The following is a 15,663-nucleotide window of genomic DNA, read 5'->3' on the forward strand; positions in this document are numbered from 1 at the left end:
GTCTTGTACAATTTTAAATTGACACAATACCTGTTAGCAAAGTTTTCAGCGAGAGATGACATGCAGGAGCTTCCAGGCATTTGCAGTGTTGCATGATGTCTGTTTTGATGATAATTAGTATTTTCGAATCTGAGAGTAAATTGAGACTAATATATTGATAAAAATCACCTTGTCTGAGAGAGACTTAGATGGTTATGAAAACGTAATGCCAGGGTAAGCGTTCCATTGGAACCATTTCCCTCTTTGACCGTTAGGTTTTATGGGTATAATGACACCTCTACAGTGGGGCTCTATGAACCAGGACTAGATTACAGTATTTACATATGAAACTTCTCAACGGCTGGCCATGCCTTCCTTCTGGCTACTCCAACCTCGGCAAACAGCTCCGCCCCCCTCTCCCCTCCGCAGCTACTCCTTTACACAAATCCAGATAGCAGATGTTCTGAAAGAGCTGCAAAACCTGGACCCATACAAATCAGCTGGGCTTGACAATCTGGATCCTCTATTTCTGAAACTGTCCGCCACCTTTGTTGCAACCCCTATTACCAGCCTGTTCAACCTCTCCTTTGTATCATCTGAGATCCCCAAGGATTGGAAAGCTGCCACGGTCATCCCCTTCTTCAAAGGGGAAGACACCCTGGACCCAAACTGTTACAGACCTATATCCATCCTGCCCTGCCTATCTAAGGTCTTCGAAAGCCAAGTCAACAAACAGATCACTGACCATCTCGAATCCCACCGTACCTTCTCCGCTGTGCAATCTGGTTTCCGAGCCGGTCAAGGGTGCACCTCAGCCACACTCAAGGTACTAAACGATATCATAACCGCCATCGATAAAAGACAGTACTGTGTAGCCGTCTTCATCGACCTGGCCAAGGCTTTCGACTCTGTCAATCACCATATTCTTATCGTTAGACTCAGTAGCCTCGGTTTTTCGGATGACTGCCTCGCCTGGTTCACCAACTACTTCTCAGAATTCAATGTGTCAAATCGGAGGGCCTGTTGTTCGGTCCTCAGTCTCTATGGGGGTACCACAGGGTTCAATTCTCGGGCCGACTCTTTTCTCTGTATATATCAATGATGTTGCTCTTGCTGCGTGCGGGCGATTCCCTGATCCACCTCTACGCAGACGACACCATTCTGTATACTTCCGGCCCTTCCTTGGACACTGTGCTATCTAACCTCCAAATGAGCTTCAATGCCATACAACACTCCTTCCTTGGCCTCCAACTGCTCTTAAACGCTAGTAAGACCAAATGCATGCTTTTCAACCGTTCGCTGCCTGCACCCGCATGCCCGACTAGCATCACCACCCTGGATGGTTCCGACCTAGAATATGTGGACATCTCTAAGTACCTAGGTGTTGTTGGATCCTGTATTTTACATTATAGCCATTACCATATATATATCAGTGAATATTATCTGCTGTTGGCTTGTGTGGATGTATGTATGTGTTATGCAACATTGTTAACAGTTTCAAGGCCATGGGCCTTTCTCCTGATGGAAAAGTAGCATGAAGACAGGAACTGTTCAGTGAGTTGGGAGGGGGGCACATTCAGAGGGGGGTGTTGCGAGAACAAGCGCTCTTTTGTTAGATAACAGGAGCCAGGTGCGAGATAACGGTATGGAGCATGAGAGCCTGGATGTTCTTCACAAGCAAGTTACATCTATCAACAGAAGCGCCAAGAGGCGGGGACCCGCCTGAGTGCCTGCAATAGGCTGAGCAAGTTTAAACCATGCCCAGTCTCTACTGTGATAGGCCAACAGACGGGTTGGAACTGTCTATCACAGTATAAAGAATACTGTTTACATACGTCTAGTCAGTTCCCTGTTCTGCCCTGCGTGGTATTACAGTGAGCCCGTATATACGAAAGTTGCATTTGCCATTTATTACTTAGCTAATAAAAAATACATAGTATAAAATCGGTGACTCATTTTTATATTTATCCTGATACCAGATTTGAATTTACGCAACCCTAACAGTGTCTGGCTAGACTGTAAACTCTCCTTCCAGACTCATATCAAACATCTCCAATCCAAAATCAAATCTAGAGTCGGCTTTCTATTCCGCAACAAAGACTCCTTCACTCACGCCGCCAAACTTACCCTTGTAAAACTGACTATCTTACAGATCCTCGACTTCGGCGATGTCATCTACAAAATAGCTTCCAATACTCTACTCAGCAAACTGGATGCAGTTTATCACAGTGCCATCCGTTTTGTTACTAAAGCACCTTATACCACCCACCACTGCGACCTGTATGCTCTAGTCGGCTGGCCCTCGCTACATGTTCGTCGCCAGACCCACTGGCTCCAGGTCATCTACAAGTCCATGCTAGGTAAAGCTCTGCCTTCTCAGTTCACTGGTCACGATGGCAACACCCACCCGTAGCACGCGCTCCAGCAGGTGTATCTCACTGATCATCCCTAAAGCCAACACCTCATTTGGCCGCCTTTCGTTCCAGTTCTCTGCTGCCTGTGACTGGAACGAATTGCAAAAATCTCTGAAGTTGGAGACTTTTATCTCACTCACCAACTTCAAACATCTGCTATCTGAGCAGCTAACCGATCGCTGCAGCTGTACATAGTCTATCGATAAATAGCCCACCCAATATACCTACCTCATCCCCATACTGTTTTTATTTCATTTACTTTTCTGCTCTTTTGCACACCAGCATCTCTACCTGCACATGTTCATCTGATCAGTTATCACTCCAGTGTTAATCTGATCAATTGTAATTATTCACTCCTATGGCCTATTTATTGCCTACCTCCTCATGCCTTTTGCACACAATGTATAAAGATTATTTTTTCCTACTGTGTTATTGACTTGTTAATTGTTTACTCCATGTGTAACTCTGTGTTGTCTGTTCACACTGCTATGCTTTATCTTGGCCAGGTCGCAGTTGCAAATGAGAACTTGTTCTCAACTAGCCTACCTGGTTAAATAAAGGCGAAATAAAATAAAAAGTGAGTAAAACGGTATGTAAATCTTATTAAAGAGACCAGTGTACAATCACTATGTACATAGGGCAGATATAATTCTACATTAGTTAGTTTTCATAAACTACACGAGTTATGGTATATTTTCATTATGCCTAAATCGTTGTCAAATAATGATATTATTGAATTGTTTTTGGTTTTTGTAAACGAGCGGATATGACGTTCAGTCTGGGGAACACGCTTTGCAGATGTAAAATTGTGGCGTTCATGTGCCAGTCGGAACTAGGAAACTCAGAAATGTCCGACTTGCTGACTGGTTGAAAGCGGCACGTGTACATAAGTACGACTATCACGTGAACGCGGCAACGGGAGCAGAAACACACATGTGTTGTAGCGGTTCTTATTATACCTCCGCGGTCGTAGCTGGACAAACATTTATACAAACGAATTGAATCCACATAACATTGAAGAAGAGGCGCCAGCTACATCATGAATGATTTTGGAAGCTACCCTCCGCCGAACTTTGTCTCTCCTCCGGGTTCGATGGTGAGTCCGCCAACGTTCCTTCCACCTCCGAGCAACTTCCAGCCCGGTATGTGGAACTGGTACGAGCCACCGTCCGAGCCGTGGAGATACAACGGCCAGGGAGAACACTGGAACTGCGGCCCCGGACCAGGTCGACCCAGAGGATCATATGGTGAGTATTATACTAACTAGGAGAGTTATGGTTCTAGCAGCGGCCTGGTAAAGAGGCTTCTTTGCACGGTCCCTAGGTTGACACGTGCCTGGCTGAGAGCCCCTGGTGGTCTACTATGACCTATACCAATCAGGTCTGTTGAAGTAAACCCTCATGACGCCAGTTAGTGGGGTAGGTCAGTAGGGCTGACCAAGCTTGGCCCCGTGTAATTTATTTATTTATTTTTATTTCACCTTCATTTAACCAGGTAGGCTAGTTGAGAACAAGTTCTCATTTGCAACTGCGACCTGGCCAAGATAAAGCATAGCAGTGTGAACAGACAACAAAGAGTTACACATGGAGTAAACAATTAACAAGTCAATAACACAGTAGAAAAAAAGTGGAGTCTATATACATTGTGTGCAAAAGGCATGAGGTAGGCGAATAATTACAATTTAGCAGATTAACACTGGAGTGATAAATGATCAGATGGTCATGTACAGGTAGAGATATTGTTGTGCAAAAGAGCAGAAAAGTAAATAAATAAAAACAGTATGGGGATGAGGTAGGTGTTGATAAAAGGATATGTAGAAGGGTGAGCCGGTTAAGGATCGATTCAGACAAGGTGGTAAAATTTGTACGACAAGCGACAGTTTATTCAGAGTGAGAATATCTGGTACACGTAAATACGGGCTCATTCATTTGGCTCACAAGGAACCAGCAGAAAGAAGCCCCGATAACAGATTGCAAGCATGTTATGTACAGCACAGAAAGTAGGTTGAGTCTGGAAGTCACGGTCTTTTGGTTGGCCACAGTTGAGGTGTTGTCTTCTTGGATTGGTCCTGTTGAGCCGTCCGTCGTTCCTCCGGGTCTCGTCGGGCCGTTCTCAGTCACACAATGTTCGGCTAGGAAGGAGATTGTGTGTGTGTGCTTGTGTCTGCAAGTCAAGGCTGTGTCTCTTCCTCACAATGTGTGGGTGTATGTCTTATCTGTGTGTCCTCGGCAGTTAGTGTGTGTATGTGTGTGTGTGGGTGTGGAAGCTATCCTGTATGGGACCTAACATGTTTCACTGTGAAAATACGTTGTCTCAGTTATAGCAATGTAATAGCAGTAGGCTGGTCACTTGCATAAGAAATAGCAATTCTTTACATAGGTAAAAATGGGTGGGCTATTTACCGATAGACTATGTACAGCTGTAGCGATCGGTTAGCTGCTCAGATAGCAGATGTTTGAAGTTGGTGAGGGAGATAAAAGTCTCCAACTTCAGCGATTTTTTTGCAATTCGTTCCAGTCGCAGGCAGCAGAGAACTGGAAGGAAAGGCGGCCAAATGAGGTGTTGGCTTTAGGGATGATCAGTGAGATACACCTGCTGGAGCGCGTGCTACGGATGGGTGTTGCCATGGTGACCAGTGAACTGAGAAGGCGGAGCTTTACCTAGTAATGTAAATATCATCTGGGCAGAGGAGATGCTGGTTCACGTCTGGGTTGAACCAGTATCTGGGCAGAGGAGATGCTGGTTCACGTCTGGGTTGAACCAGTATCTGGGCAGAGGAGATGCTGGTTCACGTCTGGGTTGAACCAGTATCTGGGCAGAGGAGATGCTGGTTCACGTCTGGGTTGAACCAGTATCTGGGCAGAGGAGATGCTGGTTCACGTCTGGGTTGAACCAGTATCTGGGCAGAGGAGATGCTGGTTCACGTCTGGGTTGAACCAGTGGGCAGAGGGATGCTGGTTGGTTGAACCAGAGGAGATGCTGGTTCACGTCTGGGTTGAACCAGTATCTGGGAACCAGTAGAGGAGATGCTGGTTCACGTCTGGGTTGAACCAGTATCTGGGCAGAGGAGATGCTGGTTCACGTCTGGGTTGAACCAGTATCTGGGCAGAGGAGATGCTGGTTCACGTCTGGGTTGAACCAGTATCTGGGCAGAGGAGATGCTGGTTCACGTCTGGGTTGAACCAGTATCTGGGCAGAGGAGATGCTGGTTCACGTCTGGGTTGAACCAGTATCTGGGCAGAGGGGATGCTGGTTCACGTCTGGGTTGAACCAGTATCTGGGCAGAGGGGATGCTGGTTCACGTCTGGGTTGAACCAGTATCTGGGCAGAGGGGATGCTGGTTCACGTCTGGGTTGAACCAGTATCCAGAGAGGGATGCTGGTTCACGTCTGGGTTGAACCAGTATCTGGGCAGAGGGATGCTGGTTCACGTCTGGGTTGAACCAGTATCTGGGCAGAGGGGATGCTGGTTCACGTCTGTTGAACCAGTATCTGGGCAGAGGGGATGCTGGTTCACGTCTGGGTTGAACCAGTATCTGGGCAGAGGAGATGCTGGTTCACGTCTGGGTTGAACCAGTATCTGGGCAGAGGAGATGCTGGTTCACGTCTGGGTTGAACCAGTGGGCAGAGGAGATGCTGGTTCATCTGAACCAGGCAGAGGAGATGCTGGTTCACGTCTGGGTTGAACCAGTATCTGGGCAGAGGAGATGCTGGTTCACGTCTGGGTTGAACCAGTATCTGGGCAGAGGAGATGCTGGTTCACGTCTGGGTTGAACCAGTATCCAGAGGAGATGCTGGTTCACGTCTGGGTTGAACCAGTATCTGGGCAGAGGAGATGCTGGTTCACGTCTGGGTTGAACCAGTATCTGGGCAGAGGAGATGCTGGTTCACGTCTGGGTTGAACCAGTATCTGGGCAGAGGAGATGCTGGTTCACGTCTGGGTTGAACCAGTATCTGGGCAGAGGAGATGCTGGTTCACGTCTGGGTTGAACCAGTATCTGGGCAGAGGAGATGCTGGTTCACGTCTGGGTTGAACCAGTATCTGGGCAGAGGAGATGCTGGTTCACGTCTGGGTTGAACCAGTATCTGGGCAGAGGAGATGCTGGTTCACGTCTGGGTTGAACCAGTATCTGGGCAGAGGAGATGCTGGTTCACGTCTGGGTTGAACCAGTATCTGGGCAGAGGGGATGCTGGTTCACGTCTGGGTTGAACCAGTATCTGGGCAGAGGAGATGCTGGTTCACGTCTGGGTTGAACCAGTATCTGGGCAGAGGGGATCCTGCATCATTATTAACAGAACAGAAGTGTCAGATTGGTGATGACTGAACTGCACCCAGCAGTAGGTCGGCAAGTCATAATATTGTTGTTTTGACCTTTGACCCACAGGCCAGAACTTCCATCGTGGACGCGGAAGGCAGGACTATGGTCGTGCCAACAACCTTGGGAAAAAGGTAGTAAATCCACCATCAAACCAAAAGCCAGGTCTCTGATATATATTTTTTATTTTATTGCACCTTTATTTAACCAGCTAGGCCAGTTGAGAACAAGTTCTCATTTGCAACTAAGACCTGGCCAAGATAACGCAAAGCAGTGTGAACAGACAACAACAGAGAGTTACACATGGAATAAACAATAAACAAACCATTAACACAGGTAACTGCAAAAATAATGATAACACTTGAGTAAATGAGGGATACAAAGTACACCGAGTGTATAAAACATGAACTCTTCTCTAATATTGAGTTGCAACCCCCCTCAGAACAGCCTCAGTTGGTCAAAAGCATTCCACAGGGATGCTGACCCATGTTGACTCCAATGCTACCCATAGATGTTGGGTGGTGGAAAGTTCTTTAAATACACAGGAAACGGTTGAGTGTGAAAAACCCGGCAGCGTTGCAGTTCTTGACACCAACCTGTGCGCCTGGCACTGACTATTTTGTCTTGCCCGTTCACCCTCTGAAAAGCACACATACACAATCCATGTCTCAAGGCTTAAAAATCCTCCTTTAACCCATCTCCTCCCCTTCATGGATGGTGGTACACAGACACACTGTGGCCCCTCATGATGATTTGTTGTGTCCCCCATCAGTTGGCCATCCCCATCTTAGACAGTGTAACACTCCAACAGGGTGACTGACTGATTTGACTGTAATGGGTTCAAATGTTTTCTTTTCTTTCCAGCAGAAAAATAAAAAAGAACCAGAGTTTTCACATTTCTGTGACCCGTGTGACCGAGGCTTCAAAAACCAAGACAAGTATGACCAACATGTCTCTGAACATGTCAAGGTAAGTGATTCTCATGATCAAATTATTCTGATTTGACCTGAGGTGATGAACTGAATGTAATGACATCATACTAGGTCATCAGGGTTCCAAGCCTCAAATCAAATTGTATTAGTCACATGAGCCTAATACAACAGTACTTTACAATACCTTACAGGGAAATGCTTACTTAAGAGCCCCTAACCAACAATGCAGTTTAAAAAAATATATACAAATAAGAAATATAAGTGACAAGTAATTAAAGTGCAGCAGTAAAATAACAATAGTGAGACTATACCGGGACAGTACCGGGGGGTACCGGGACAGTCAATGTGCGGGGGCACTGGTTAGTTGAGGTAATATGTACGTGTAGGTAGGTAAAGTTATTAAAGTGACTATGCATAGATGATAACAGAGTAGCAGTTGTATAAAGGAGGGGGGGGGGGCAATGCAAATAGTCTGAGTAGCCATTTGATTAGGTGTTCAGGAGTCTTATGGCTTGGGGGTAGAAGCAGTTTAGAAACCTCTTGGACCTAGACTTGGTGCTCTGGTACCGCTGGCCGTGCGGTATCAGAGAGAACAGGCTATGACTAGGGTGGCTGGAGTCTTTGACAATTTGTAGGGCCTTCCTCTGACACCGCCTGGTATAGAGGTCCTGGATGGCAGGGAGCTTGGCCTCTGTGATGTACTGAGCCGTACTCACAACCCTCTGTAGTGCGTTGCGGTCGGAGGCCGAGCAGTTGCCGTACCAGGCAGTGATTCAGCCAGTCAGGATGCTCTCGATGGTGCAGCTGAATAAACTTTTGAGGATCTGAGGACCCATGCCAGATCCTTTGTCTCCTGATGGGGAATAGGTTTTGTCGTGCCCTCTTCATGAGGTCCTTCTGTAGCATAGTTGGTAGAGCATGGCGCTTGTAACGCCAGGGTAGTGGGTTCGATTCCCGGGATCACCCATACGTAGAATGTATGCACACATGACTGTAAGTCGCTTTGGATAAAAGCGTCTGCTAAATGGCATATATATTCATGACTGTCTTGGTGTGCTTGGACCATGTTATTTTTTTGGTGATGTGGACACGAAGGAACTTGAAGTTCTCAACCTGTTCCACTGCAGCCCCATCGATGAGAATGGGGGTGTGCTCGGTCCTCTTTTTCCTGTAGTCCACAATAATCTCCGTTGTCTTGATCATGTTGAGAGAGACGTTGTTGTCCTGGCACCACACGGCCAGGTCTCTGACCTCCCTATAGGCTGTCTCGTCATTGTCGGTGATCCGGCCTCCCACTGTTGTGTCATCTGCAAATGTAATGATGGTGTTGGAGTCGTGCCTGGCCGTGCAGTCATGAGGGAACAGAGAGTACAGGAGGGGACCGAGCACGCACCCCAACATAGCTCAGTGCGGATGTTGCCTGTAATCCATGGCTTCTGGTTGGGGTATGTACATACGGTCACTGTGGGGACATCGACATCAATGCACTTGTTGATGAAGCCAATGACTGATGTGGTGTACTCCTCAATGCCATCGGAGGAATCCCAGAACATATTCCAGTCTGGTAGCAAAAAAGTCCTGCAGCCTAGCATCTGCGTCATCTGACCACTTTTTATTTTATTGATCTAGTTACTGGTGCTTACTGTTTTAATTTGAGCAAGAATCAGGAGAATAGAATTATGGTCAGATTTGCCAAATGGAGGGAGAGCTGTATGTGTCTCTGTGTGGAGTACAGGTGGTCCGGAGTTTTTAATGTGTATTTATTTATTCCAGACGCCCCGTTCCCTGCCGGTGCATCGTATAACCAGCCAAGCCTCTGTTCTGTCCTGCCGGTGCATCGTATAACCAGCCTCTGTTCTATCCTGCCGGTGCATCGTATAACCAGCCTCTGTTCTGTCCTGCCCGTGCATCGTATAACCAGCCTCTGTTCTGTCCTGCCGGTGCATCGTATAACCAGCCTCTGTCCTGCCGGTGCAGCGTATAACCAGCCTCTGTTCTGTCCTGCCCGTGCATCGTATAACCAGCCTCTGTTCTGTCCTGCCGGTGCATCGTATAACCAGCCTCTGTTCTGTCCTGCCGGTGCATCGTATAACCAGCCTCTGTTCTATTCTGCTGGTGCATCGTATAACCAGCCTCTGTTCTATCCTGCCGGTGCATCGTATAACCAGCCTCTTCTATCCTGCCGGTGCATCGTATAACCAGCCTCTGTTCTATCCTGCCGGTGCATCGTATAACCAGCCTCTGTTCTATCCTGCCGGTGCATCGTATAACCAGCCTCTGTTCTGTCCTGCCGGTGCAGCGTATAACCAGCCTCTTCTATCCTGCCGGTGCATCGTATAACCAGCCTCTGTTCTATCCTGCCGGTGCATCGTATAACCAGCCTCTTCTATCCTGCCGGTGCATCGTATAACCAGCCTCTGTCCTGCCGGTGCATCGTATAACCAGCCTCTGTTCTATCCTGCCGGTGCATCGTATAACCAGCCTCTGTTCTGTCCTGCCGGTGCATCGTATAACCAGCCTCTGTTCTATCCTGCCGGTGCATCGTATAACCAGCCTCTGTTCTGTCCTGCTGGTGCATCGTATAACCAGCCTCTGTTCTGTCCTGCCGGTGCATCGTATAACCAGCCTCTGTTCTATCCTGCCGGTGCATCGTATAACCAGCCTCTGTTCTGTCCTGCCGGTGCATCGTATAACCAGCCTCTTCTATCCTGCCGGTGCATCGTATAACCAGCCTCTTCTGTCCTGCCGGTGCATCGTATAACCAGCCTCTGTTCTGTCCTGCCGGTGCATCGTATAACCAGCCTCTGTTCTGTCCTGCCGGTGCATCGTATAACCAGCCTCTGTTCTGTCCTGCCGGTGCATCGTATAACCAGCCTCTGTTCTGTCCTGCCGGTGCATCGTATAACCAGCCTCTGTTCTGTCCTGCCGGTGCATCGTATAACCAGCCTCTGTTCTGTCCTGCCGGTGCATCGTATAACCAGCCTCTGTTCTGTCCTGCCGGTGCATCGTATAACCAGCCTCTTCTGTCCTGCCGGTGCATCGTATAACCAGCCTCTGTTCTATCCTGCCGGTGCATCGTATAACCAGCCTCTGTTCTGTCCTGCCGGTGTATAACCATCCTGCCGGTGCATATAACCAGCCTCTGTTCTGTCCTGCCGGTGCATCGTATAACCAGCCTCTGTTCTGTCCTGCCGGTGCATCGTATAACCAGCCTCTTCTATCCTGCCGGTGCATCGTATAACCAGCCTCTGTTCTATCCTGCCGGTGCATCGTATAACCAGCCTCTGTTCTGTCCTGCCGGTGCATCGTATAACCAGCCTCTGTTCTGTCCTGCCGGTGCATCGTATAACCAGCCAGCTGTCTGTTCTGTCCTGCCGGTGCATCGTATAACAGTTCTGAATGTCCTTTTGGTAGTTTCATTTTTGCGTAACCAGCCGATTTTATTGTCCAAAGATTGCATCAGAATGGAAGGAAGTGGGGGTTTAACCAGCCTCTGTCCTGCAAATCCAGGGTGCATCGTTATAACCAGCCTCTGTCTCTCAGTAAAACCTGCATTGGTTGCATCGTATAACCAGCCTCTGTCTCTAGTAAAACCTGCTGGTGCAGCCATCTGTTCTGTCCTCTGGTGCAGTATAACCAGCCTCTTCATTGTGTTAGTCTACCTGCCATTGGTGCATAGTAAAACCAGCATTGTGTTGGTCTACCTTCTAAAACCAAAGCCGTGTGCATCAGTAATAACCAGCCTCTTCTGTCCTGCCGGTGCATCGTATAACCAGCCTCTGTTCAGTCCTGCCTTTGCATCGTATAACCAGCCAGCTGTATGTTGATATTGTCATCGTTCAGCCAAGTCTCTGTGAAACATAAGATATAACAGTTCTGAATGTCCTTTTGGTAGTTTCATTTTTTGCGTAACTCGCCGATTTTATTGTCCAAAGATTGCAAGTTTGCTGGCAGAATGGAAGGAAGTGGGGGTTTATTCGATCGCCTATGCATTTTCAGAAGGCTGTCCGCCCCCTTTTCTCCACCTCTTCACGCAAATCACAGGGATCTGGGCCTGTTCCAGAGAAAGCAGTTCCGTTGTTGGTCTACCTTCAGTAAAACAGGCAAAGCATTGTGTTAGTCAACCTTCAGTAAAACAGGCAAAGCATTGTGTTAGTCTACCTTTAGTAAAACAGGCAAAGCATTGTGTTAGTCAACCTTCAGTAAAACAGGCAAAGCATTGTGTTAGTCTACCTTTAGTAAAACAGGCAAAGCATTGTGTTAGTCTACCTTTAGTAAAACAGGCAAAGCATTGTGTTAGTCTACCTTTAGTAAAACAGGCAAAGCATTGTGTTGGTCTACCTTCAGTAAAACAGGCAAAGCATTGTGTTAGTCTACCTTCAGTAAAACAGGCAAAGCATTGTTGGTCTACCTTCAGTAAAACAGGTAAAGCATTGTGTTAGTCTACCTTTAGTAAAACAGGTAAAGCATTGTGTTAGTCAACCTTCAGTAAAACAGGCAAAGCATTGTGTTAGTCTACCTTTAGTAAAACAGGCAAAGCATTGTGTTAGTCTACCTTTAGTAAAACAGGCAAAGCATTGTGTTAGTCTACCTTTAGTAAAACAGGCAAAGCATTGTGTTAGTCTACCTTCAGTAAAACAGGCAAAGCATTGTGTTGGTCTACCTTCAGTAAAACAGGCAAAGCATTGTGTTAGTCAACCTTCAGTAAAACAGGCAAAGCATTGTGTTAGTCTACCTTTAGTAAAACAGGTAAAGCATTGTGTTAGTCTACCTTTAGTAAAGCATTGTGTTAGTCAACCTTCAGTAAAACAGGTAAAGCATTGTGTTAGTCAACCTTCAGTAAAACAGGCAAAGCATTGTGTTGGTCTACCTTCAGTAAAACAGGTAAAGCATTGTGTTAGTCTACCTTCAGTAAAACAGGCAAAGCATTGTGTTAGTCTACCTTCAGTAAAACAGGTAAAGCATTGTGTTAGTCAACCTTCAGTAAAACAGGCAAAGCATTGTGTTGGTCTACCTTCAGTAAAACAGGCAAAGCATTGTGTTAGTCTACCTTCAGTAAAACAGGCAAAGCATTGTGTTGGTCTACCTTCAGTAAAACAGGTAAAGCATTGTGTTAGTCAACCTTCAGTAAAACAGGCAAAGCATTGTGTTGGTCTACCTTCAGTAAAACAGGCAAAGCATTGTGTTAGTCTACCTTTAGTAAAACAGGCAAAGCATTGTGTTGGTCTACCTTCAGTAAAACAGGTAAAGCATTGTGTTAGTCAACCTTCAGTAAAACAGGCAAAGCATTGTGTTAGTCTACCTTCAGTAAAACAGGTAAAGCATTGTGTTAGTCAACCTTCAGTAAAACAGGTAAAGCATTGTGTTAGTCAACCTTCAGTAAAACAGGCAAAGCATTGTGTTGGTCTACCTTCAGTAAAACAGGCAAAGCATTGTGTTAGTCTACCTTTAGTAAAACAGGCAAAGCATTGTGTTGGTCTACCTTCAGTAAAACAGGCAAAGCATTGTGTTAGTCTACCTTTAGTAAAACAGGCAAAGCATTGTGTTAGTCAACCTTCAGTAAAAGAGACTTCTGTTTTATAGTGCTCAGTTGAAGACTGCAGCTTCACTGCTCATGAGAAGCTGGTCAACATTCACTGGAGAAATGTAAGTAGACCGCCAGCCTCAGCTATTACCCATCAACCCCTCATCTATATAGAACCAAGCATTAACCTCTTCCTGTATATTAATTTTATTTAACTAGGCAAGTCGGGTTAAGAACAAATTCTTATTTCCCATGACGGCCTAGCAATTTAACAATCAATACAATATAAATATAGGACAAAACACACATCACAACAAGAGAGACAACAATACATAACGTGAGACCTAAGACGACAACATATCAAGGCAGCAACACATGGCAACACAACATGGTAGCAACACAACATGGTACAAACATTATTGGGCACAGTCAACAGCACAAATGTCAAGAAGGTAGAGACAACACATCACACAAAGCAGCCACAACTGTCAGCAAGAGTGTTGCTTCTATACATGTATGGAATAGCAATACCCTAACTCCTCCTGTCTGGAACCACGTGTTTAACCTCCTGTCTGGAACCGCGTGTTTAACCTCCTGTCTGGAACCGCGTGTTTAACCTCCTGTCTGGAACCGCGTGTTTAACCTCCTGTCTGGAACCGCGTGTTTAACCTCCTGTCTGGAACCGCGTGTTTAACCTCCTGTCTGGAACCGCGTGTTTAACCTCCTGTCTGGAACCGCGTGTTTAACCTCCTGTCTGGAACCGCGTGTTTAACCTCCTGTCTGGAACCGCGTGTTTAACCTCCTGTCTGGAACCGCGTGTTTAACCTCCTGTCTGGAACCGCGTGTTTAACCTCCTGTCTGGAACCGCGTGTTTAACCTCCTGTCTGGAACCGCGTGTTTAACCTCCTGTCTGGAACCGCGTGTTTAACCTCTGGAACCTGTCTGGAACCGCGTGTTTAACTGTCTGGAACCGCGTGTTTAACCTCCTGTCTGGAACGTGTTTAACCTCCTGTCTGGAACCGCGTGTTTAACCTCCTGTCTGGAACCGCGTGTTTAACCTCCTGTCTGGAACCGCGTGTTTAACCTCCTGTCTGGAACCGCGTGTTTAACCTCCTGTCTGGAACCGCGTGTTTAACCTCCTGTCTGGAACCGCGTGTTTAACCTCCTGTCTGGAACCGCGTGTTTAACCTCCTGTCTGGAACCGCGTGTTTAACCTCCTGTCTGGAACCGCGTGTTTAACCTCCTGTCTGGAACCGCGTGTTTAACCTCCTGTCTGGAACCCGTGTTTAACCTCCTGTCTGGAACCGCGTGTTTAACCTCCTGTCTGGAACCGCGTGTTTAACCTCCTGTCTGGAACCGCGTGTTTAACCTCCTGTCTGGAACCGCGTGTTTAACCTCCTGTCTGGTTTAACCTCCTGTCTGGAACCGCGTGTTTAACCTCCTGTCTGGAACCGCGTGTTTAACCTCCTGTCTGGAACCGCGTGTTTAACCTCCTCGTGTTTAACCTCCTGTCTGGAACCGTGTTTAACCTCGTCTTTAACCTCCTGTCCGGAACCGCGTGTTTAACCTCCTCCTGTCCGGAACCGCGTGTTTAACCTCCTCCTGTCCGGAACCGCGTGTTTAACCTCCTCCTGTCCGGAACCGCGTGTTTAACCTCCTCCTGTCCGGAACCGCGTGTTTAACCTCCTCCTGTCCGGAACCGCGTGTTTAACCTCCTCCTGTCCGGAACCGCGTGTTTAACCTCCTCCTGTCCGGAACCGCGTGTTTAACCTCCTCCTCCTGGAACCCGTTTAACCTCCTCTGGAACCGCGTGTTTAACCTCCTCCTGTCCGGAACCGCGTGTTTAACCTCCTCCTGTCCAGAACCGCGTGTTTAACCTCCTCCTGTGTTTAACCTCCTCCCCTCCGTCTCCTATAAAACCGCGTGTTTAACCTCCCTCCGTCTCCTATGGAACCGCGTGTTTTTAACCTCCTCCGTCTCCTATAAACCGCGTGTTTAACCTCCCTCCTCCTCCTGGAACCGCGTGTTAACCTCCTAACCTCCTCCGTCTCCTATAGAACCGCGTGTTTAACCTCCTATAGAACCGCGTGTTTAACCTCCAGTCTCCTATAAGAACCGCGTGTTTAACCTCCTCCTCCTGTCTCCTATAGAACCGCGTGTTTAACCGAACCGCGTGTTTAACCTCCTCCTCCGTCTCCTATAAAACCGCGTGTTTAACCTCCTCCTCCTCCGTCTCCTATAGAACCGCGTGTTTAACCTCCTCCTCCGTCTCCTATAGAACCGCGTGTTTAACCTCCTCCGTCTCCTATAGAACCGCGTGTTTAACCTCCTCCGTCTCCTATAGAACCATGTGTTTAACCTCCTCCGTCTCCTATAGAACCATGTGTTTAACCTCCTCCGTCTCCTATAGAACCATGTGTTTAACCTCCTCCTCCGTCTCCTATAGAACCATGTGTTTAACCTCCTCCTCCGTCTCCTATAGAACCATGTGTTTAACCT

The 15,663-nt window shown here is 47.3% G+C and overlaps 1 protein-coding gene and 1 long non-coding RNA gene across 9 annotated transcripts in view; one reads left to right on the forward strand and one right to left on the reverse strand.

Annotated features, from left to right (window-relative positions):
* The first annotated feature begins 3,276 nt into the window (after window positions 1–3,276).
* Window positions 3,277–15,663, forward strand: part of nufip1 (nuclear FMR1 interacting protein 1) — a 33,843-nt gene continuing 21,456 nt past the window's right edge. For 6 of the 7 annotated variants that reach the window (XR_008119202.1, XR_008119203.1, XR_008119201.1 and 3 more), the window contains exons 1-4: window positions 3,277–3,640; window positions 6,778–6,842; window positions 7,573–7,677; window positions 13,224–13,286. Coding sequence is in view for 2 of the 7 variants with exons in the window: in XM_052509578.1 (XP_052365538.1) it covers window positions 3,433–3,640; window positions 6,778–6,842; window positions 7,573–7,677; window positions 13,224–13,286 (441 nt within the window). In the remaining 5 variants the exon portion in view is untranslated. The remainder of the gene's footprint in view (window positions 3,641–6,777; window positions 6,843–7,572; window positions 7,678–13,223; window positions 13,287–15,663) is intronic. The other variant, XM_052509579.1, reaches the window with a different exon arrangement.
* LOC127924903 (uncharacterized) lies at window positions 13,740–14,562 on the reverse strand. Of its 2 annotated transcripts, none has more exons than XR_008119214.1 (3): window positions 14,456–14,562; window positions 14,171–14,404; window positions 13,740–14,067 (listed from the first exon to the last, which is right to left on the reverse strand). It is a non-coding gene; the product is annotated as an uncharacterized LOC127924903 (long non-coding RNA). The 2 variants fall into 2 exon arrangements; XR_008119215.1 differs by having other exon boundaries at window positions 13,740–14,093.

This window comes from Oncorhynchus keta, unplaced genomic scaffold (genome assembly GCF_023373465.1).
Source record: "Oncorhynchus keta strain PuntledgeMale-10-30-2019 unplaced genomic scaffold, Oket_V2 Un_contig_4721_pilon_pilon, whole genome shotgun sequence".
NCBI classification, from domain to species: domain Eukaryota; kingdom Metazoa; phylum Chordata; class Actinopteri; order Salmoniformes; family Salmonidae; genus Oncorhynchus; species Oncorhynchus keta.